General features: G+C 39.5%; 1 protein-coding gene across 1 annotated transcript; it reads right to left on the reverse strand.

The window, feature by feature from the left end:
- Nucleotides 1-19,784: 19,784 nt before the first annotated feature.
- TMEM18 (transmembrane protein 18) lies at nt 19,785-23,126 on the reverse strand. The gene is made up of 5 exons (XM_085056741.1): nt 22,995-23,126; nt 22,671-22,791; nt 21,447-21,501; nt 20,502-20,595; nt 19,785-20,408 (listed from the first exon to the last, which is right to left on the reverse strand). Exons 1-5 carry the CDS (start codon nt 23,040-23,042, stop codon nt 20,319-20,321), a joined length of 408 nt encoding a protein of 135 aa, XP_084912867.1. The 5' UTR covers nt 23,043-23,126; the 3' UTR covers nt 19,785-20,318.
- Between the last annotated feature and the right edge of the window lie 1,224 nt (nt 23,127-24,350).

Raw genomic sequence — 24,350 nt, forward strand, 5'->3', positions numbered from 1 at the left:
GTTTGGCTACTAGAACGGAGGGCAGAGTGATGTGCAGCTGTGTTACCTGAGCTCAGGGGCTACAGGTGCCACTTGCTGGGCTGTCAGAGGTGTTCTGCTTGCAACCGCTGTCATGCTCATAGCGGAATTTGGCAGCCTTGTCATAGCATTTCTTCTGCCAAAGTGTCCCAGCATGCTGTTATTTTATAATGGTTTCAGAAACTGCCATTCTCAGCTCACACACTTTGATGGATGTTGCTGCTAAGGCTTTATTTTTCACTAAGAATTTGTTCTTCAACAGCTCATCCCACTAAGTCTCTGTGTGCCAGGGTGCAAAAATCTACACCAATGAATTCTGTTGAACTTGCTTTTTTTTATTATTATTATCCAAAGCTCTTTCCCTTTTTTAATGACTTCACTGTTTGCTCACCTGGCTGTGTCCAGCAGGGGATTGACACCATGCTCTTGGAACTACATACTGAGTCATACTTGGATTGTCTCACCCAAATCAGTGTCCCTGGGGTTTGCTATAAGCTGCTGAATATTTTCTAGTAAAGCTTCCCAAGTAGAAAATAGTTTAAATTTTTTACCTTCCACCTTCCTTCTGCAACCAACCATCCTGTCTGAGATGAGCAACAACCTATGGGAAAGCACTTAGAAAATTCATTTTTAACAAATACTTTGTGAAGGAGTATGTGTGGAGCAACCTGCTTCCAACCTCCAAAATCTCTTTGAAATGTACCTCATAGTGTATCTGAGCTTGAATTCACTGAGTTGAACAGCTTTACTTTTGCTCAGGGCCAGTGCCATGGTTAACTAATGAACAGCCAGATCTTTTGAATTAAAAAATGCTACAGTTAAAATTTATAAAGAAAAAACAGAGATGAACACATAAATTATACACTATAGTTTACAGCCACATAGATACTCAATAATTCCAGTCCACAAGGTTTTCACATCTTTTTTTCCAAAGGAAGTGTGTCAGCCTCTCCTGACAGGGGCTGTCTCAGTACACTCTGTGGCCTGTCTGCCTTTCCAGGCTTGTTAACCAGAAGTGACTAAGGTGTGTTATCCCCTGGACCTCAGTCGAGGTGATACTTCCACAGATTTAGCACCTGCAAAAATGATTTGATTACCCTCTAGTGACTCCAGTTTCTACAGGAAATGATTTTGTTAGGCACAGATTGTAACAGTATTAATGGTTCATTCACTTACTTCTCTGGAACAATACCTCTCTCAAGACAGTCCAAGGTGCAAGCAGAGTGTGTATATAATATGCATATATTCTCCCATGCTCTAATTCTCCACGTGAAGAGAGAGATTGACTTTATTAGGTCCTGTTTGCCATGTGGCATTGCTGATAATGCTGTGAATTAAATTAGCTCAGATTAGCCTAGTTTGCCTGTACAGTTCACATTCTTCCCTCTTGGCATGTTTTCCTTTCACTTAGACAATCTGCATAATTATAAACTTTCAGCTGATTCTTACTATATTGTGAGAATTGTTGAAATCTCATTGAACATTTTGGAGCTTTAGTAAATGCAGTAAAAGCAGAAGTCTGGATGTTCAAATCAGCAAGGTATGACATGGGAATTAACCCTCAGAAAATGAAATAGACATGGATAAAGAGACATGGATGAATTAAGTCAAAAGCAGAACCAACAGAGGCAGAATAACAAGATTTTTTTTCCTCCACTCTCTTCAGGGAAGTTAGCAGTGAATTTTTGCTTCCTTACAGGATCATTATAAATTTCAGATTCCAGCATCTTTGTATTTCTCCCAGTAAGACTCTTCTATACAAGAAATAATAGTGTGCTCAGTGCAATAGTAGTAGAGTAGGAGGTCAGCAGTACAAGATGTCTAACAGAGGAGAAAAAGTTTGACTATGAAATAGTGAGAAAATTAGAATTTTTAGTCCATACTATCAGAAGCTAACAGGTGAGATTACGCAGATAGAAAACACTACAAATGAAATTAGCCTCTGTAAATGACGACAAAGGGCATGTTATAATTAGAAAGAGGCATTACTAATAAATTGCAAAAAATGAGACTTCATTAGAAGAAAATAGAAGTGAGGGAAAAGCTCACTTTTGTTTTCAAACACTCGTATTTTAAATGTTTTCCTAATTTTTCACCTCTGCTGATAGTAAAACAGCTGTTGTCCAGGCATCTTTTTTGTGTGAACCTGTAGGCTAGCCAGACCAGAACACTGGATCAGTACTAATAATGTCAAATCAAAATCTACCATAAACTTATTTTATCTTATTAGAAATATTGATTTATGAATAACTCACAAACATGTAAGTTTAGTATTCACCCAGAGCTACATTCCAGAAGAGCTCATTTGTTATTTTTGAACAACTGTCCAACTTCTTGCTTCCCCTTTAGCTTCATGAATTTTAGAAATATTTAATTGAAAATTCAGGAAAATCCAATACAGATTGATCAATAACAATTTTACCAATTTTTACTCAAGCTGCCACTTTTTAGGTGGGATGCGCTAACAAAAAAAACAACAAAAAAAAGGAATGAAACATTATACTGCTAGAGTTACAATGTTGTCTTGAATAATTAAAACAAACTGTCTTACAAGGCAAAGGTTTCCTGAAAGTGGCACAGACTTTTTTGAATTATGCCCTGGAATATAAAGGTTAAATGAAAACTGGTGATATGCAATGCGTATCATACAATATTGTTCATGCTTCTTTTCCTGCATCTGTCTCTAAAAGATTATGACATGTTGAAGTTATCAAAACGGATGTGATTATATAAAACTGACAGTGATATGCAGTAGAGATTAAACCTCTCAGAAGGTCATGCAAAAATAGAAGATATACTTCACAGAGTACCAGAAGAATTATGGCTTTTTTATTAAAAAACCCCAACAAAGCAACAACAACAAAAACAGGAGAGAACAGAAATACAAAACTTGTGGATGCTTTTATTTTTGCATCATAGCTGTTCCCAGATAGTTGCACTAGCTGAAGTGTGTTTTTAGTTGTTAAGTGATTAATTTTAAAATTTCCTAGAAAAGATTGAGACCTTACAGCCAAAAGGCTGCATGACAAGGAAATAATATTTTGTAAAGTCTTTCATGATATTAGATGGAAAAGAGTGTTTAGACTGTCTAACAGTGGTATCCTTGGAGTAAGTGTTTTGTACAAGGAGTCTAGTTTTATCTTACAGTTAAAGCTGATTTTGGCAGAAAGGCAAAATTGTAAATTGCTGAATATAAATGAGGTATTTATGACACCATTGTAATGCAGATTTCTCCATGCAATGAAATTCAGTATGGCAAAGTGGTTCTTCAATAACTGTGCAAATAAAATAAAATTAAATTAAAAACCATTAAACATTGTTAATCCTTGCAATTTTTAAAGAATAAACAGTTATAAGTCAAGATCTAAATTGCATATTTTAATTGCTTATTAAACTTTAACAGTTACATACTAAATATGAAAATGTCAAATGTGAGAGAGATATATTTAATTAATCATGGATGTTTAAATTTACATTTTAGAGTAACCTACTACCAATGACTAGCCAGAAAAATAATTCGCATGAAGCTTTTTTGCAGCCACGTCTAACATCTTTATAATGTATTTTTTCAGTGGCTTAGAATTCATTTAACTACATAGTCTAGTGTGTTTTTTTGCTCCAAGATAGATTTTATATTAATTCATACTCTCAGGAAAAAAATAAGTGACCCTTTGCTTCCCATGCTAATGGTCATCTGCAGGTGGGGAGCAACAGCTATCTGCTGACTGAGAAAAGCATCTTCTCACCTCTCTCTCTCTCTGTCCCTTGAGAGATATCCCTAAACTTTTTATGTGTTGCTTTTCTGTATAAATGGTAGTAACTTTTACTAATCTTTCTGAGATATTTTCAAGGTCAGTGAGCAGAAACTCATGTACAAGAGTAAAGCTTTAGGATTTAATAAAATTTGTGGCAAATAAAGCACAACCAATTTTATAGAAATATTATTAAGGAAGCCTACCAGTCATTTTCACATCTCTCTTAAGCAAGGATGAACAGCATATTGGCTGTGGTGAGATACAGCACCCCTTTTTTTCCTCAAGCCTTCCAGCACTTGCTGCCCACCAGGAATTCATACACTGTGGGTGTGCAACTTCTCTTCCCAGCTAGCAGGAAGAGCAAGAGCAGTGTCTGATAAGACCTGGAGACAACTCCTTCCATGCTGCACCCAATTGGAGGACATCCTGCAGCAAGTGTCTTTCTCACCCTGCCTTCGATGGTGCTGTATTTAATAGTGTGGCTGTGACCTTCTCTGTCATCACATTTCAAACGTTTGTGTTTCTAACATGAAAATGTGAAACTTTAGTGAACTACTTGTCTATAATATTGTTATCTGATTCCTTTCAATTTTCAAAAAACAAACAGAACTGGTTATTGCTAGAGGTTGTTGTTTAGATGGAGGCTACCTGAATTTTATTGTCAGAATTTTGGGGATGGAATGAGACTGGGACAAACACACACACACACAAGGAAAGTGCATATATAGTCAGAGAACAAATGGGGGAAATCTTATGCTTTACTGAGGCTGGTTCTCCCTTCACTGCTTAAGTAATGCCCCTCCTGAGGATCCCAGATAAAGTCTCTCTCAGGTTTTGCCCTCAAACTGTAAGAGAATTTTAGGCATAATTTTGACCTAAGAGTTTTGAGCTGAACTGCTCTACTTTTTGTAGTTAAAGGAAATGAGACCTTTTTTATGGTAATGCTAGTAGAAGTTCTCACATTGAGAAAAAACCAAACAAACAGTTCTCATGCCGATTTTACAATTTTTGATGTATACTATACGGATTTGCTTTCATGTTTCTGGAAAAAACACCAAAGTTTGTGCAATTCTAAGAGTCAAAATATTGCACAAAATCCCAATCCAAGTTTCCTTTTTATTCCAGGAAAAAAATCTGGCTAATTTCAGACATAATTTTAGTTGGGAACAGCAACTCAGAATTTGTAACAACTGCAATATACCTATTCAGACCAAAATTAAAAACCTTAAAAATTCATCCATTTTTCATAATACGTTTACCACCAATGTCTTTGCCAGACCTTCAGGCAAAATTTCACTGTTGGACTGACACAAGTGAGACAATAACACAGCAATACATCTAACATTGGTAGACATTCAGAAACACCTGTGCATCGAGACTTAATTTATATTATCACAGCAAAAAATTCAGGTATCAAGAACATTGAAACCAACCAACAGTGGAGGATTTAATAGTACAGAGTAAATAATGTGTTGGAAAGGTATGATATTCTGTATATTTTAAGGCTCCAGCTTTCTCATGTGTTAAAGTAATCAATCCTACATGCACTAAAAATGTCAATTACTATATATGAAATTTAATGTAAATTTTCCCTTTTGCAACAAGAAAACAATATTCTGTAAACCTGGAGAAAAGCCACCATACAGTACTAAAATGTTTTCGACAGTCAAGCAGGAAAAACCTATCAACAAATGCAAGAATAATGATAATTTAAGCTGTTACAAAAAGATTAGCAATAGCCCTTCCTTGCCATATGCATGTAGTTATTTTTACTGTCTATATTAACATTCACCACCTTACAATTTCCCATGTACATGCATAATTATAATCAGGAAAGAAAGAAGATAATTTTTAAAATTTATGCAAATACCCAAGCATTTTGCAGCACAGTATTTTTTCCTCAAAACTGTACAGCAATCTTTTGAAAAATTAGCATAGCTTTAACTCTAAATTGTTGTACTCTAACTTTTGACATCTTGTTTCAGATTTCTTGGTTTTAGCCCAAATATTACAAACATTTAAACTAATGCTACTGATTTTTAAGCATATTTTTCATTGATTTATCTTTCTGTTTTTTTAGTAATAAAAAAACCCTGTCCATCATTTCCAGTATGATACTTAAAGAAGGAGTTAGTACTTAGTCAAGTGCTCCTTAAAGCATTTCCAAAATATATGTCCTTCATTAACATTTACAGGCAAGATAAAATACAATAGAGAGCCTCATTGCAGAGTGCTTTGATGTCTAGACTGTTCACCAAGTTTGGAGAGATTCAAGAGGCTTGACTGCAGGTGCACCTTGTCCCACCAGGTGAGAGTTTGAACCAGGCCTTCTCACTAATAGCTGAGCTCTCTCTTGGGCCCTTGAATGGAGATAGAAGGAACAGGCTGCCCGAGAAGATCTGAGAGGCTGCTGGTAAGTAAATGCACTGTGGTGCATCTCAAGCTCATGCCTTAGCCAGGCCAGGACTGTGATTCTAGTTATATAACTTTCTAACTGAGGGTCCCATTCCTTGAGCTGTGAGTTGTCAGGAGGTTCCCTCCATCTCTCTCCGATCATTATGATCAGCAGTTTCAGCTCAGACTTGAGAAACCTTTACCAACAAAAATGTTACTCAAAAGAGCTTATTCCTAAAAAACAATCCAACTCAACCCAAACCCCCACAAAATATAAGTTCCTGTCAATTATCAACATATAATTCCTAAAAAAAAAAAAAAAATCCTTTCATCCCCACTTAAGAAGACAAGAAAGTGGACAAATTATTCATTCATATTGAATTTGTCAAGCTTTAAGGTAGCAAATCAGATTGGTATCCACCTATCATTTTAAACAGGGACAAGATAGTCCAGTTATTTGGAACATAGTGTCAAAATCACATTATCTATGTACTTTGCTTTCAGAGTTGACCTGGGATTATTGAAAGCTTGGGAGACGCTGAAGAACTTCAACCAAATTAGCATTATTTCTACTAAAATATTTAATGAGTTAAAAAAACCAACTCATTAAGTTTGGACTTGATCCCATGCCTTTCAGCAGTTTGGCTTAGGCTATAAACACCTATTGGGTTCAGTTCATCTTCCAAAAGGAAAATGTGGACTATGGCTTTTCTGCATCTCACAAAAGGTGAGTGAATACCCTTGAAGATTAGACCCAAGAAGAACATACTGTTGGATTTGCTTTGAAGGATTCATTGAAATTATGACATTTGTATGAGGAAAGAATGTGCATCTCAGATTATTTAACAGCCATGCTCTTACCAGGATGTCCCACAGCAAAACTCACCAAGTTATGTGTGCGGGATGCTAGGACACATAATTTTTTTGTTCTTACAAGCTTCACAAAGTAACTGCTATTTTCCATAGAGACAGCACTGGAATATATTTGGTCTGGACCTGCAGAGCCTTTATTTATTATTCCTTCCTATTAGCTCTTAATACCAGAATACTATATTCTGTCTTTATAAATCAATTACTTTTATCCTACTCAAAAATTAAGAAACATAACCTACATATTGAAAAGACAAGCAGAATTCTAATATTGGATAATGACAGTATTGTATAGACAAGGTGGTGTCCACTCCGTCCTGTATAAGAGGTTTTTAATTTATTTATAAATGAAGTAGATAATTCTAAACTCTAATAAGGGAAAGAGATAATCACTGCTGCCTGAAAAGTGGGGTGCTAGGGCATAAAATCCTGAGATGAACTCAAAATCAAGAGAGGAAAGCAGAACATGAGCTGACTTGATTTCTTTCTCTTTGCTTTAGTGAGAATGTCCTCCCCTACATCTTCAGTTTGCTTGGAGCCTGCAGGCAGAACCAGAACTGTCATCTCTGGAAGAAGGTGGAGTTCCTTGCTGTGAGAATCCCTACAGAAAGGCCAAGTCACAACCACTGTCCTAAAGTACAAACAAGGATAAAGAGAAGATGAGGCTTTGGTTCTGTGCTCAAAAAGGGAGCCACTCAGTACAGCCCTTAAAAACTGGATAGGTATCTGCATAAATAAAGACTGGTTCTTTTTAATCCAAATTCCTCAAAATCACACTCCCCGCTGCTTATTGAACCTCCTGAGAATTCTTGTTTCTCCCACACACTGCCCAGAGTAAATTACAATGATAAATTGGGTTTTTCTGCTCAGAATTAGTCTGTGAGAAGCAGTGAGGAGGTTTTTCTACAGGGATAACAGCCAGAGTGCTGGACAAAGGAGAACCGATTTTTGGTTGAAGCCAAAATCTCCAGTGGAAGATCATGGCAACCCAGGATACACCTGACCTCTACTGCTCCCCACTGCTATAATTTTTCTCCTCTCAGTATGACCCAAGCACATCAGACCTGTTGAAATGTTTTTCTGGTGTAACCCAGACCTCTTGAAAGGTTGCCTCTGTGAGAAAGTCAAGCTGACCCTTGGAGAGGGTTAATGGGAGAAAAGATTTGAACCCTCCGTGGGTTAATGACTGATTTGTTACTGAAGCCCCTGAGAATTTTTGTTTCTCCTGTGCCCTGCCTAGAATGTATCAAATGATCTTCCCCCAAAACCACTGAGTGGGTAGGGGCATTACAGAGATGCTCCAAACCCCGATTTTTTTTGTGGCCCTCGTTTGTAGCCACTTCAAGAAGTCTAATTTTATTACCAAGTATCAATTTGTCTTTTTTTTTCTTGTTTGTTTTGTTTGGAATACTAGCCACATAGATTAGATTTGTTTTCTGTCTTCCTCATACCTTACCATTTGTATTTCTATCCTGACCACAAAGAGAATACTATCACATTGCAGAGAGGCTACAACTGCTCTCACACACTTTTTGGGAACCTTTTATCTGTTGTTCCTACACTACAGCTTGGGAAATCATTACTAAAGTTCATACATTGCCTAATGTGCAATGTTTAAGAGACATGAGATGTCTTGAAATCTTGCTGTAGTGCAGAACTTGTCAATATTTTCAAGCTGTAAATCTCATTTGAGAGGAAAATATTAAGTTTTCAGAAAAGTAAGAGGAAAAAAAGGAGTATTCGCACTGGCTCCCCTCTGGTCTCTACTGTCTTCTGTAACTCCTCAGTGTCCATCTTGCTCCCTGTAGGTATCTCTGTGCTAATGATTTGGCAAATTATTTCTGTATATGGTTATTTTCCCAAATTAGTATTATAATACTGTTCTAATAACTTACTCCTAGTTCTGTGCAAAGACTTTCCAGGGTTAACTGAGCTGCTGCTTCAGGAAGGGAATTGCTGGCATCACTTTAAGGAAGGGGCAACCTATACAAACTTGCAGAGTCAAATACATAGGATCCATTACCTCCCTACCTAACCAAGAAAGAACTAAGAAAAATTAACTTGGGAAATCACAGAGACAGATACTAACAAAAGAGCTTCAAAGGGTTTTAAGAAATACAGGTCTATACTGTCAGCCCGAGGCCTGTCTATACTCCTCGAATATCCAAACTGCTGATGTGCTGGCACTCAAACTGCCCAACAGAGGAACAAATCTGGGCCCACCAAGGGATCAGCTTAAATTCAAACCCTACTGGTTAAGAAATTTGAGCCACAGAGTATATAGAACTGAAAGAAGCCTAATGGGCTAAACCATGCCATAAATACCTGCTTTGAAGTGGTGAGGGCAAAGTCTATCCCCTGTGATTGAATCAGTCTGTGAAGAAGCATTTTGCAGTAGCATGGCTGCTACTGCAGCCATTTGTTAGAGCATTATCATAACACAGCATCTGCTCCTTTATATCCTTCTTTATAGCTCTGACTTTCAGAGAGATGATAGTGATTACCTCACATCTTTATTATATAAAAAGAGCTGTTTGCCAGTTCAGTGTTCAGGAAAAAAAGGTTTTGTCAGTTACTCATCAATTTGCTCATCTGTTTGTCCTATGCAACATGATGATTTCAAGTCTGCTGACACTGTTACCCAAGGGAGTATGATTCATGCAATAATTTTCCTTCCTTCCTGCCTATTTCTTTTAAATTTGGTGGAACTTTAATATATCCCATACATATTTTTTCACCTTAAACTATTCTATGCCTACTAGCACTACTGTCATTCATTTAACTTTTAAAACCTTAATTTTGTATTTTAGATACGACTTTCATGAGTATTAGACAAATACTTTCAATTAAGATGGCATACAATTTTTGTCTTGCACCCTTAACATCCCATTCTTGGCAGGATACCTATTTTCCTTTTTCTCTTCTCTTGGAAAATTAACTCCTTGAAGAATAAATATTAATATTCATAAAAATTCTTTTTTGTTTATAGATTCCATTTTCAATAAGACTATGGGAGAATTTTAGCAAGGTGGGCAGTTTCCCCTTTTTCTGTAGGGAGATCATTTAGCATTCTCCAGGTTACAGGGTCAACCGGTAGTTTGAAGTAGTTTCCTGATACTGAATCCTGTAGCGATTAGAGCATGGCTTGTTGAAAGAAGCCCATCTGGACCCTTTCAGAAGCCCATCTGGACCCTTTGCTGGAGCAAGACAGAACTTCCCATTCCCGTGGCAAGGAATACGCAGCTGAGGAATATTGTGATAATAGCTGCAAGTTCCCCACACCCCTTTCTTAATGACTGTACTTGTCACCTATTGTCCTGCCTTCCCCACCCCACGTGGTCCTGGCCACGCCCTTCAGTTTTCCCTAATGGTTCCTGTACTCCTAACTCCGCCCCTGTACCTCCCCTGTGCCCAGAGGTCACTGGGCCTGTGTGCTGTCCCTGCCCCTCTCTGTTTCCCTATAAAACCCCTTACCCTCTGCCATCTTGCTGTCTATGCTCCACGTGTGTCTATGCACCACATGTGGCTGTGCATGTGAGGCCTTCGCCCTCGAGGCATCTCTGCCTCGGGGAGGTCGTTGGCCTCCACTGCACCATGCGAATAAACATCTTCCATGGACACAACGCATAGACCCTCCTCGCCTCCTTTATCACCGCCGGTTGTGGAAGCAGACGAACCAGAGCTAGCCTTATGGCTCCCTAGCTGGTGAGAGAACAGTGTCCAGCCCTGAGACAGAGGGTTTGGAGCTCTGAGGCATTGAACGGGGCTGGGTAGAGACGCTCTAGGGTAAGGTCTGCTTTAACATCCTCTAAACTGCAACAGAGGAAGAGACCATGTTGGCTGAGGTTTCACTTTGGTGAGCTCAAATCAGGTGAATATGAAAATGCACAGCAATGCATTGATCTGGCAAAGACAAAGGTGCCAGATTTGTGTGCTGAAATGGTCATGGTTCATTTCTTCATGCTCTAGAGGAACAGAGCTTAGGGAAGCATTTTGACTTGTAAAACACACTGTAATCCAAAGAGTAAAGGAACAAGGAGCATTATCTTGTGGTCAACCTCCCTCTTCAGCAGAGTGCTGAAGGCAGCACATGAGGTTTAGTGGCTTTTAACTCTTAGCATGGACCTATTTAGTAAGTGTTTGCTTGCTATTTCTGAAAAACAGTTTTCATTCTCATGATTTGATGGGTTTAGAAGAATTTCCAAGTTACAAGTGCAACATAATTTTGGTCCCTTTCACAAGAGCTCTTGTGGAGGATTTTTATGCAAGGAATATGCCGTATTTTCACAGAGAAAACTGGCAGGCTGTAAGAAGCACTTCTTTTTACTTCATTGTCCATTTCTATATTCTTTCAGATAGCTGTATTCTCCTTTCCTTTTCCCAGAAGGCTGCTCTCCTGTATCCACCACTTGCCGGAAAAACTTTCACCTTATCACGTGCTTTTTATTTTGCATGTAGTTTTTCCTCCACTGATTGGTTTGGTTTTCTTAACTTTTCCTTCCAAATATTAGATTTTTTAAAATTACTTTAAACAAACAAAAGCACATTTAACTTCAATGCCTCATTTCCCCCAGATCTGTTTCTATACATGCCAGATTGTTTCTGTAGAGGGGTTCCATTTCAAACCCCTTACCATTTGCTGTGCACATGGTATCCCTACAGCAATAGTCTATGAAATTGCAATTGCCCTTCAAGGTCTCTTTTGTCTCAATTACTGTGGTAGCCCTCACTTTTGCCTTTACAATAACATCATCTAGACAGCTGAAACATGGATGGAAGTTCAGTTACCACATCCACGCTCTTCTCTCTCATCAAACCCTTCTTATTTGTGGTGCCAGCCCTTTGTTAGAGATGTTGTTAGTCTTAGCTGGTTTTGTACCTCTAGAAAGTAGCTGAGTCACACCTGAATCCCCAGCAAGGAAGAAAAGGAAGTACTCTTACATTTCTTCCCTCATGAGGTATTTGTTGTTTGGAGGCAACATGCTGCCTCAACCTGTTAAAGAGAAAATTACTGCAATGCTGTAATTTACACACAGACATTCTGAATGGACAGCAAAGCATTTGGAAAATCATGAGGAATTATTAAGCCATGATTTAATTGTTTGCCTTTAGACGAGGACTCATGTTTTTCAAATCTGGGAACTGAGAACCTTCTCACATTTTTGATACTAATTCCAGTAAAACTACACATAACAGCATTGTAGGCATTCTCCTTCATCTCAGAATCCTAAATCTACGTCATCAGACCTTTTAGCCAGCTTGGAAGGTTCTATACAGAGTTAAACCCATGTAAACAGAGTTAATATAAAGCCTAAATTAACTTACAGTTGATGTCAGAATATGTTAAGATGACAAAATTAGTCTGTTTTGCAGTACTACATGGCAATGGAGCCCTCTAAGGGTTGTAAAGCAAACTGATCACTTTCTAGCCAAGATATAATATGGCCAGATACGTATTTAATTGAAACAATTGTGTATACTCTCCACTTGATCTTTTTTTTTTTATGATTTAATACAGCTATATTACATCACATTACTGGGTTAAGTTTAAATAAGTTGACCACTCTAAAAGGATATCTTCTATAGTAATGATCAAAGTTAATGATATTGAATGATAATGATTGTTGCAAATTGGATTTGAATTAATATGTCTTGACTTAATGAGCATACATACAAGAAAGCCAGAAGGCTTTGGTGTTGTTTAATTGAGTTTGATATTCTGGTATTGTAACCAATAATTTTCTAGGCAAAATAAAATAGCAGTAATAATAATATTATTAGAATACTAAATTTAATGCCTTTAGCATACTTTCAGCATTTTCATTCAATGTTTGTGTGAAGATTCAGCTAGACTTTTAAAAGAAAGTTGTTTTTATTTGAGAGGACATAGTCTCAATTTTTCAATTGAAAGGATTTTTGGTGACATTTCTGAGCTATAGCAGGCTAGAATTTGTCAATGTTGATATATATTAACATATATATATGTAAAAAGAATTAAAGAAGCAGTCAGTCAAGAAATGTGATAATAATATCCTTTTTTCCCTGTAATTTTATCTTACTTGGCATTTCTATTTCTTGATCATGATAGAACCATGACAAGTTGTCTTTAAGTGCACTAATTCTACTTAACTTCAATTTTAAATACATTCATATAATTTGAAATTTATACTACAAAAAACAATCTGAAAGACTCCAATGTATTCACTCCACTGAAAAGTGTCAAGACTGTGTGCCTTTTTGGATGATTTCTATTAACGTTGAATTCTTGAAAGTCATAAATTGAAAATAGTCTGAGAGACTTGTGGTTGTTCAGGCTGGAGAAGAGAAGATTCTGGGAGACCTTAGAGCACCTTCCAGTACCTAAAGGGGACCTATAAGAGTGAGAGTCCTGTAGTGACAGGACCAGCCAGAATGGCTTCAAACTGAAAGAGAGTGGATTTACATTAGACATTAGGAAAAAATTCTTCACTTTGAGGATGGTAGGATACTGGAAGAGGTTTCCCAGAGAAGCTGTGGAGGCCCCATTTCTGGAAGTGTCCAAGGCCAGGCTGAACTGTGCTCTGAGTAACCTTGTCTAGTGGGTGACATCCCTGCTCATGGAAGTAGGGCTGGAATAAGGTGATCTTCAAGGACTCTTCAAAACCAAACATTTTTTAGTTCTACAAAATTCCAGTGGACTTGATGATCCTTGTGGGTTCCTTCCAAGTCAGAAAAATCTGTCATTCTGTGAGTTTCTTCAGAGCTTGGAGAACTCGATTTTTCTTTTGACATAGATGTATAAATCAGTACCTTTAGTATATTTCATTAAAGTTTGCCAAACTTCTTATAAACTCTATGCAAGTTAATGGTTTAGGGAACTACAGCTCATGTATAAACTATGCATTTTGTACATTTTCAAGTTGTTTTTTGTAAGTAATGAAGTTACCGACAAATCAGTTTCTGAAGGACCTCTATTTAATAATATTTTGGAATATTTTTTCTTCTATTTCAAAGAGAATTACATGGAAATCATATACCATTACAATTGTCATTGTTTGCTCACATATAAATCCAGTCAGCTATTTTTGCATTTGACTCTTTTTTCTTCCATGGAGGAAGCAGACAACTTGTATAACATACGCTATTTACTAATCTATTTGAATTGTTGATAGTAAAAATCAATAAAGCAATTTGCTGGAAAGAAATAAGTCTCATAAGCCATTTCTATAAATTAGCTCTTTTTAATCAGAGGGCTGTTGTGCCCCACTTTTTGATAATTACTGTAGAATTAATTGTCTAATTTAGGATTTAGGGACATTGAAACAACAAAAAAGATAAAATTGGACTGTTTTGTTTGTGTTGATTCCGGGACATAAAAAAACTGACTGTGATTACTTACAAAAGCTCTCACTATCAATTAACATACACATCCAACACCTTTAAGTAAAGCCATTAGGTCTGTTTCTAAGCCCGTTTTTCAACACTACTGTGGATCAAATGTATTTAGACAACCAAAAAGCTTACAGTTCAGTGGATTCTGCTAGAAAATACTTTGCAATAAAGAGCCAAAAGCTTCCATGCTCTTTATTTAGTACACAGTTTCCTGATTTTTGTGCTGCTTTTACTTGAGTACAGACCTTACAAACCACATTCTCTCCAGGATGGCTGTAGGAAGCTGATTACTCTCACTAATCCCTAAATCAAGGTGAAGAGCATTTTATCAGAGACTGCTCTTACAGACCTAAATGGTTTGTGTCTTGTAGCTCCTACCATATTAAAACCCTTCCAAGCTTAATGTTCTTCAAGATCAAGGATTGGTCTTAAAAAAACTTCACCTCCTCCTCTGCTGATTGAAACTACTCAGGTGTGTTCATTACACAGTTCTAATACTTACAGATGAGTATGATTTTAGTGACGGGTCCTACCTTAGATGCCTCTTTGTCTACCTGGACCTCATTCTACCTCCTCCTGGGTCACTATCCAAACTCTTTTTGCTGGAACAGAAGGGAAGAAAGGTACACAAGACTGCATTTCTTTGATTCAGGGCTGGATTAACAAGTTTATTACAAATGACACTTGGAACTTGTCCATTTTAAGGCATGTGCCTTGTTTCAATCAGTTCTGCTAAATGCCTTGTTAATTATTACAACGTTTTCAGATGAAAGAGGCAACATATTTGATCCTCTCCTGTTGGTTTCAACTGGTTCTAACTTTACACAGTGCCAAAGAAAACAGGACCACGTTTTCAGCGGGACCACTTAAAATCAATGTTTGTAGCAGTGTAACATATTACCAGTTACAGCTCCTTTCCTGGCTTCATTGTGCCTCTGAAACTATATGAAAAAGATTCTAACAGTTCATATTTATATGAAAAAATAAACACAACCATAGGAAATATAGAGGCCTTCCTTTTGAGTCCTCTGAGATATTTTCTATTCAGTATAACACTGTTCTGGTATTAGATCAAAACAGTCATGCGAGTATGACCACAATTTGGAGGAACTGGTTAGAAGAACAGCAATTACAAAACAGAGGTCCACAAAACACATCAGTTTTGATTTATGAAGCTGGCATTTCCCAAGCATGTTGTACTATAATTGCCTAATCTTTTCAGAGTTGTTTTGTGCATGTGAATGCATGTAACTCATGGGAAGTGGGATGAAGTCCATTCAAACTGTAAGTCTATATTCTTCAAGAGGTGGTGTGTGGAAAATAGAACTCGGATGAATTCCAAAGCTAAATAAAACCAGGCTCAAAACCTGGTACACAAAGGAGAACGTCAAGTGGAGAAGACTGCATACAGACCTACTCAAATGAAGTCATAAAGCCTCTGAACACTCCAAAGCACTGCTTGCCAGGTGGTGGAAAAAGTCTGAAGTGACTTCTAAGAACCTCAGTCATGACTGTAAGTGACTGCCAGCTGACTGCCAGCTGCCATGTAACAAGAACAGATGTGGTAATACTGCATTATGCAAGGGTAACTCACAAAGAAATAGAGGACCTGCATAAACTCCATTGGTTCATGAAGCAGACTACTTCAGTAAACTTTCCTGCACATTGCTCACACAATAATGTAATTATTTTTCATTGTTATATTTCTTTTTAATTTGTTGAAGGCAGAATCCTCCTCATGAAATTTAGGTATCAGTGAAGAGGGTATTTATTCCCTTGCCGCAATAAGAAATTTTAAAACATATATACTTCCTGTATATATCCTACATATATGTACCTCATCACTGCTACTTTTTAATGTAAAAAGCAAGAGTGTCTATAAACACTTGAAAGTGGCTCAAGATGTATCTTGGAGCTCAGGCAACAGTTTATGCTTTCAGAGGCTACAGCCCAAGGCTTCCTGGTCATTCCAAAATGCTGCAGAATTTATGAAGCTATGGAGTAAAGCTCTACAGAACCCTCTCAAAAGGAAGGCTTCGAGTCAACTTTTGCCTGTGAGATAGTGACATCCAGTGGTGAGTTTGGTTACCTGCAGTGATCTCTTCCCCTGACAAACAGAAAAACATCATTGTACTTAGTTGAAACACACTAAAATATTTAAAATATATTTTAAAATATATTTAAAAAAAACCCCAGTAGATAAATATACACATTATTTGTATTCCCTGAACAAAAATCCCCATACTTTGATACATTAATTACAAAAATAGTGTGTTCATCTGAAGTGAAAAATTACAGAATCACAGAATGGGTCACATTGCAAGGGACCACAGCGAGTCACCTCGTCCAACCTCCTGTCTCAAACAGGGTCATTCTAGAGCACATACTACATGATTGCATCCAGAAGGTTTATTCAAGCATACAATAAAGGTGAACAAAAATGTTTAGCTGTATTTGAAGAAATAGAACATTTCTTATACCCCAGCTGTATTCTTTTCTATCTCATTCATACAAAGAATCACTATTATTTTTCCTGATAATCTCAGTTCCTATAGAAATGGAGTTCAAGATCTGAGCTTATGATCCTAAACACCCACAAAGCAATTCTTCGTAAACTCTTCCTCCATTTAGGATTCACAGCCACAGCAGATCACCATCTAATTCCGACAGATTTTCTGGAGTAGATCCCTAAAGATCCAGCTGTTGAAAAGTATTAATACTGCCCTTTAAGGCTGTTTGTTTAAAATACACTCAAGGATGTAGGAGACCTCAGTTTAATGTCTTTCTGTGCCTTTCAGAAATAGGTGGGTTTTTTATTGCAGAACGAGATGCACGTATCTATTAAGAGAGGAAATCATGAGATTCATTAGACCAAAGAGATGAAAATACATTCCATGTTAAGAATATGGTATTTCAGTGGATATGGAAAAAGAGAGCATTCTAGGTTCTCATTTTTAGAAACTCATCTCAGTTATTATTTTCATAGGAAACAAGGCCAACCTCAAACTAAAGCAAGTTTGTCAATTAATTTCTGATAAACTGTCTTTTCACAGATTATCATTATTTCACAGTGCAACAAAACTCCTATTATGATAAAGTTGCCAGGTTAATATTACTTTTTCCCTTGTAATGTTTTTCCATGCAGCTGTGTGCTGTCATGGAAAGAGACATTAAGGCAGGCTGAAGACTTGAGTCACTGCCAGCAAGATACACAGACCAGCAACAAATCACCTCTGTCTCCTCTCGCTCTCCAGAGGATACAGTTGAGCGGCTACCAGCTTTGCTGCACGCACACTTGAAACTGAAATAAACAGGCTCTTTTGTAAGCAACCTAAATTCAGGTTTCCCCATTAAAAGCAAAGGTATTCCACCAGTCTTAAATGTTTGGCTCTCCTTCACTTACACATACAAATTCTAAGCAGGCAAAACAGCCTCTAAATTAATGATATAATTATTTTGGTTTGTCAGCAAGTAGGCCCATACTTAATGTTATTGCACTATCACTTCATAAATCCAGACTTATGATGAAAAAAAGGTCACACTTCACTTCCTGAGGGTTTCTCTTATGGTTTAAGACACCTATTTTAAAACCCCAAATCAAACAAACAAACTTTGTTCCTGAAATTAGTGTTTCTTAGGTAAATGTAGCTAGAGGAGAACACAGACAAGTTTGAGTCTTTCTGATATGTAGAAAATGGGAATATTTTTCTGACAAACACACATCCACATGCAAGACAAGGTCATCTAAGACAGCCAACAAGGCTTCACTAAGGGCAAATCATGTCTGACCCACCTGGTGGCCTTCTATAATGGAGAGACTGCAATAATCAGCAGGGGAAGACTGACAGATGTCATCTACATGGACTTCTGCAAGGCCTTCAACACAGTCCCACACATCCTCATCACTGAACTGGTGAGACATGGATTTGAAGTGTGGACTATTGTGTGGGTAAGAAATTGGCTGGATGGACACAAGCAGAGAATTGCAGTAAATTGCTGATGTCCAGGCAGAGTCCAGTGACACGTGGTATCCCTCAGGGCCCTTGTCTTGAGACCAGTGCTCTTTAATGTCTTTATCAATGACACAGTGGGATCCAGTGGACCCTCAGCAAGTTTGTAGATGACACAGAGCTGAGTGGTGCAGGTGACACAAAAGAAGGAAGGAGTGTCATCCAGAGATGTTCAGCCTGGAGAAGGCTCCAGGGAGACCTGATTGCAGCTTTTCAGCACTGAATGGGTGTTACAAAAAAGAGGGAGAGACTTTTTATAAGGACATGTAGTGATAGGACAAAGGAGATCAGCTTTTAACTAAAAGAGGGCGGGTTTAGATTAGTTGTTAGGAAGAAAGTCTTCCCTCAGAAAATGTTGAGGCCCTGGAACAGGTTGCCCACAGAAGCTGTGGATGCTGCTCCCTGGAAGTGTTCAAGGCCAGGTAGGACTGGGTCTTGAGCCACCTGGTCTAGTGGGTAGAATCCCTGACCATGGCCAGGGGTCAGAAGTAGATGATCTTCAAGGTCTCTTTCAACCCATGTGTTTTGTGATATATGGTAACCACATTCTTGTGTTCATGTTCAAAGTTATCTCATATCTAGCTGTCAGTAGCTCTTGATGGAGCAATGAGTGGGTAACAGAATGCCAAAGAAGCACAGGAGAGGTAAAGAAACGGATCCAACACTAACACTTCACTGCCCTTCCAGTAAGTTTCACTCTCCCTATTTAGGAGACTTGCAAACTGTGTGTGATTCGCACCTGCTCTCTCCCTCAAGTCCGTATCTTCACTCTTGTGAAGACTATTCAAGTAATTTAGATTAGTTTCACAAATACTTCCTTAGCTTATAAATTTACTAGTGTGCTGCAATTTTGTACCCAAATGTTTTTCACATTATTCTAAGATCAGTTTTGTAGATCATTTTTTCTACGTCTTAAATGACACCTATTTTAGACAGAACTGTACATCTCCACAGAGATACAACTTTTACTAAATATGAACAGTCTCCACTGTGTTCAAACCCCTCCTCAGATTACCTTAATTCAATAAAAACAGGCTACTTGAGGCAAAACTGAAGCCTTCCTTTTTAACTATATTTAATTTTTCGTTATTTATATTAAAAAGCATAGAAAAGGGAACAAAATTGCACAGAACATTACTTACTTCCCTTTCTGTTCTATAAAGAAGCATAAAACTATCAAATTTTCATACAGTTTTGAAAAAATAAATCTAGTAGCCCTAAAAACATGAAGTGTAAATTGAAAAAAAGGCAGAGATAATTTTTAATTATTTACACAAATTAAACTGGGAAATTTAACAAAAGGGGCATTTTTATGAGAAAAAAGGAAGAAAAAAGTCTGATTAAAAATGAATACAAATTAACTCAATTTAAGATACAGTGAGTAGATAGTTTTATTTATAAAATGCCACTGGCACACAGTACACATCAGAAGCATGAAACTTGATTTATAAAGAAGTGAAATGCTTCACAGAAGCATGGATTCCTGAGTTATTCTGAATAAAATCTTTCATTTACCAACACAGCTCCAATTGGCTTAAGCAGCAGAAGAATTGATATTTGATAAGCACAGAGTAAAGACATAGTTAAAAAATACACAGGCAAATGGAAACTGGAAGATTGTGTCTCATCAATGCTAACAGCCTTGGTCATGGTGAAAAACTATCTTACACCGAAGGGCAAAAGATTTGTTAAGACTGGCTTTCCTAATTTCCTAATTTCACAGCCAATTCAAATGTACTGCAGATACCTGCTTTCACCTCCATGTCCACAGCCATAAGTCACAAAGTCCTCTTGACATCAGACACAAAATTACTTTTGTTTCTGCATACCCATACAGAAGGACTGATTACCCAGACAGGCATTATTACAACTGAAAAAAGAAAAATACAGTTTGGCGCTTTCACTTCTTTTTCTCTTTTTCTGCTTTCCTTCTCTGCTGTAGCATCTTTAGTTCAGTCATTACATTCAAAGTTCTGTAAACCCAGGTGACCTGAAAAGTAAGTAAATTATTAAATTCAGCTGATCTACATATATTTACTTACCCATTTAATGAAAGCACCTACATGAATGAACACATACATACCACAATTATAATAGTATTCACCAGCAGTGGTGCTGAAAATACAAGTGAAATAAACATTCCTCTTGAATCAAAGTACTGGTATTTAGAAAAGAGCCTGAAAGAAATACAATGAAAATGAAACACAAAGCTTTACTCAGTGTAGTTCACACATTCAACTTTCCCAGCAACTATTCAACATAGACATTGTACACAACATCCTACATCTTGGGATCACCAAGAATTCTACTGTATTGAGTTAGAAAAAGGAGGCAGTTGGTACCTGATCAGTTATGAATATTAGTATTAGTCTTTCTCTTCTTTACAGTTTTGCTGTGCAAAAACTTACTAACATGACTACAAGAGTACATCACGAGTGCATCACAAATCATGCTTATCTTGAAGCATCTGAAATGATTCTTTTACGTATTTTGCTTACTTATATTAGAAAAGATAATAAACATAGCAAAGCTGTAATTACATCATGTATGCCTGAAGTGAAACATAAAGACTTATAATTAGATGCCTGCATAAAGTGGTGTTAAACACATAACTTTCAGTCATGTCAGGGAAAGACTGGTTTAGTGCTTATCAAAATAAACCATCAGTTTAATTCAGCTATACAGGTTTAGTAAAACAGAAAAATGTTAGTGCTTTTTATACACATAAGCAAGTATATAAAGCAGTGTATTTTTGAGAAGTGGTTATTAACACTTCAGCTATTAAACATGAATACCAAAGAAAACCCAACAAAACCAACACTCAAAGTTCACATTCTTTTCCCCTTAACCACAGCACTCTGCTTCTCCCTCAGTTCTTTCACCAGTTAGTTTACAAGCACCCATACAAACAGATTTTAAGCAGTATAATAAATGCATGCTATTAATGATTATTATTGCTTATAAGCTAAGTGATAACTATATTGTACTGTACAGTTTTATTCAAAAAGATGGAAGTGAAAACATTTACCTCCAATTCATGGCTGCTAATTCATTGATATATTCAGCGCAGTACACTAAGCCCACTGTACAAGGAAAGAAAAATATTAGATTCAGTATTTCTTTAAAAATCAACTGCTTGTAATACATGACCTAATCAAAACCTATGTGATTTTAAATAAAAGCTAGTAGGTCTGCCAGTCAGCCATGACTACTTTGGCTAGGCAAGGTCACTGGATTCTCAGGCTGATAAACCCCGAGCTAACTAACACAAGTTGCTACTGCAATGTACAAGCCTTGCTTTTCCTCATGCCGCCATCAGTTGTCAGAAGGGTTATGGTGAACTTGCTTCGGAAACTAAAGGTGCCCACGGCCACTGAACTGCAAAGTTAGAACAACGCAGAGCAGAAAGCAACTGCAGGCTCTCAGTCGATTTCTTTTCTGCTTCTCCAGCGTAACACTTTATTGGGAAGCTGTCACCAACAGGGCAATGACCGTGCAGAAACCTTATCATCCCAAATCCTCACAAGGCCAGCGTTTTAAGTCACTACTTCATATATTTTCTTGGAAACAAAATAATTACATATTTACAGGTCACAGCAGCTTCAGTCACAGATGACCATCGACAGACACCTGCACTGCTCGAAGAGGAACACGAACTCTAACGCAGTGCCCGGTGCCGCACGCCGTGCCCGGTGCCGCACGCAGTGCCCGGTGCCGCACGCCGTGCCCGGTGCCGCACGCCGTGCCCGGTGCCGCACGCCGTGCCCGGTGCCGCACGCCGTGCCCGGTGTCGCACGCCGTGCCCGGTGTCGCACGCCGTGCCCGGTGCCGCACGCCGTGCCCGGTGTCGCACGCAGTGCCCGGTGCCGCACGCAGTGCCCGGTGCCGCACGCCGTGTCCGGTGTCACACGCAGTGCCCGGTGCCACACGCCGTGTCCGGTGTCACACGCAGTGCCCGGTGCCGCACGCCGTGCCCGGTGTCACACGCAGTGCCCGGTGCCGCACGCCGTGTCCGGTGTCACACGCAGTGCCCGGTGTCACACGCAGTGCCCGGTGTCACACGCTGTGCCCGGTGTCGCACGCCGTGCCCGGTGTCACACGCAGTGCCCGGTGCCGCACGCCGTGCCCGGTGTCACACGCAGTGCCCGGTGTCACACGCTGTGCCCGGTGTCACACGCAGTGCCCGGTGCCACACGCCGTGTCCGGTGTCACACGCAGTGCCCGGTGCCGCACGCCGTGCCCGCGCACTCACCCATGCACAGGAAGTGCCCGACCTGCACCCGGCGGTGCTGAAGGGACGCGCACGTCAGCAGGAAGCAGAGCAGGTGGAAAGCCGCCAGCCCCAGCAGCCAGGGCTCGGACCAGTCCGTGCTCTGCGGGCAGAGGGAAAGCGGGTCAGGCGCGGTGGCAGAACGGGCGTCGCCGGGCGGCCACAGCGACCGAACGCGGCCGGTCTCGGTCACGGACCGCGCCCCGCAGCCCCCCCGCGCCAGGCTCGGCAAAGAGCGCCCAGAGCAGGGGCTTCCCCCCTCCCCGCCGGACTGTCCCGCTCCCTCGGCGGCCCCGCTCCCCTCACCGCCAGCACGGCCGACAGCCCCGGCGGGCCGCGCAGCGGCGGCTCCATGGCGGCGGCGGCGCTGGTTCTCGCGAGACTCGCGCGGCCGCCGCTGTTCCCGCGGGGCGATGGCGGGAAAGGGGCGGTGGGGCTGAGGGTGCCCCGCTGCCCTGAGGCGAAGGGACCGCAGCTGGTCCCGTGTTTTGGAAGGCGAGCTGAGGTAGCTCCGTACGTCCCGGTGGTTCCTTCTCCGGAAGGTGGCTGACAGAAAGAGCCCTGGCTTTCCGGAGCGGAGAGGAGCTCCGGTCGCGTTGGGAGGCTGCAGTGTCACCCCCTGCCCCGTGGGGTCCCGCTGGGCTCGGCGCTGTGGCTCGGTGGCCCAGCACTGGTGCAGGCTTTTGGTCTCCTCTCGGCAACACCCAAGGTTGGCTTTAGCGATGGAAGTGCAGGGGAAAAAAAAAAGCTTTAAGCCCAGCTGGGAGTTCTTTAAAAACAAACAGTTGAGCTCTCCAGGCAGGAACTTAAGTCAGATGAAAAACACTGCGTCTCTCCAAGGAACGCCCACTGCGACCCCCGAGCACTGCGAGGCCCAGCAGGGTCACCTGCTGCTCTCGCCACCGCAGCCGAGCTCAAGGACACGGATTTGTTAACTTTGGAAGTTAAAAAAAAATTAAAACATCACAATGGAAAGGGAACAAGACACAGATTAAACCTCTAATTTATAACTCCTTTTGCTAAATGCATCTAGGTCTGGAAGAACCAACTGCTCTTAAGATTTACTGCTTAAAGAGCATTTCAAACGCAGATTCATCACAACTAAGCCAAATCTAATCTAAAGGATTAGATTCGTCAAACAAACAATACTGTAATATATACCTCCACATTCTTTGATTAAATTACTGTTGTCTGACATTCTGGCTTATCAGATTTGAAGCTTTGGTTTTGTTTATTTTTTCCAAATGTTTTGAAGTGCATGGATAAGTATATATTGTAGGTACTCTTTTAATTCAGTTTACCGTATAGCCAGATACAGGTCATCATCACGACCTGGTTTCTTTTCACGTCCACACTTCTGCAATTTAGTATGAGATACTTGAAATTGGGGAATTTTTTTTTCTTTAGGGATATTTTAGTCTTTTTCTCAACAAAAATAATATCTGGAGGCTAATCAAGGCTTTCACTTGAAGTGTTCTAAAATTTAATCAGGTGATAGGTGGCAGTTCCTACTACCATTGCTCTCTTAAAATTAAGACTGGGGTGAAAAGATACTTAGATCCCACATTGTACATTGGAAAATCAGACTGGAATAACCCCATGCACCAGCACAGGCTGGGGGCTGATCTGCTGGGAAGCAGCTCCACGCAGAAGGACCTGGGG

The sequence above is a fragment of the Lichenostomus cassidix genome, chromosome 3 (assembly GCF_008360975.1).
Source record: "Lichenostomus cassidix isolate B80296 chromosome 3, HeHo_3.0, whole genome shotgun sequence".
Taxonomy (NCBI): Eukaryota; Metazoa; Chordata; class Aves; order Passeriformes; family Meliphagidae; genus Lichenostomus; species Lichenostomus cassidix.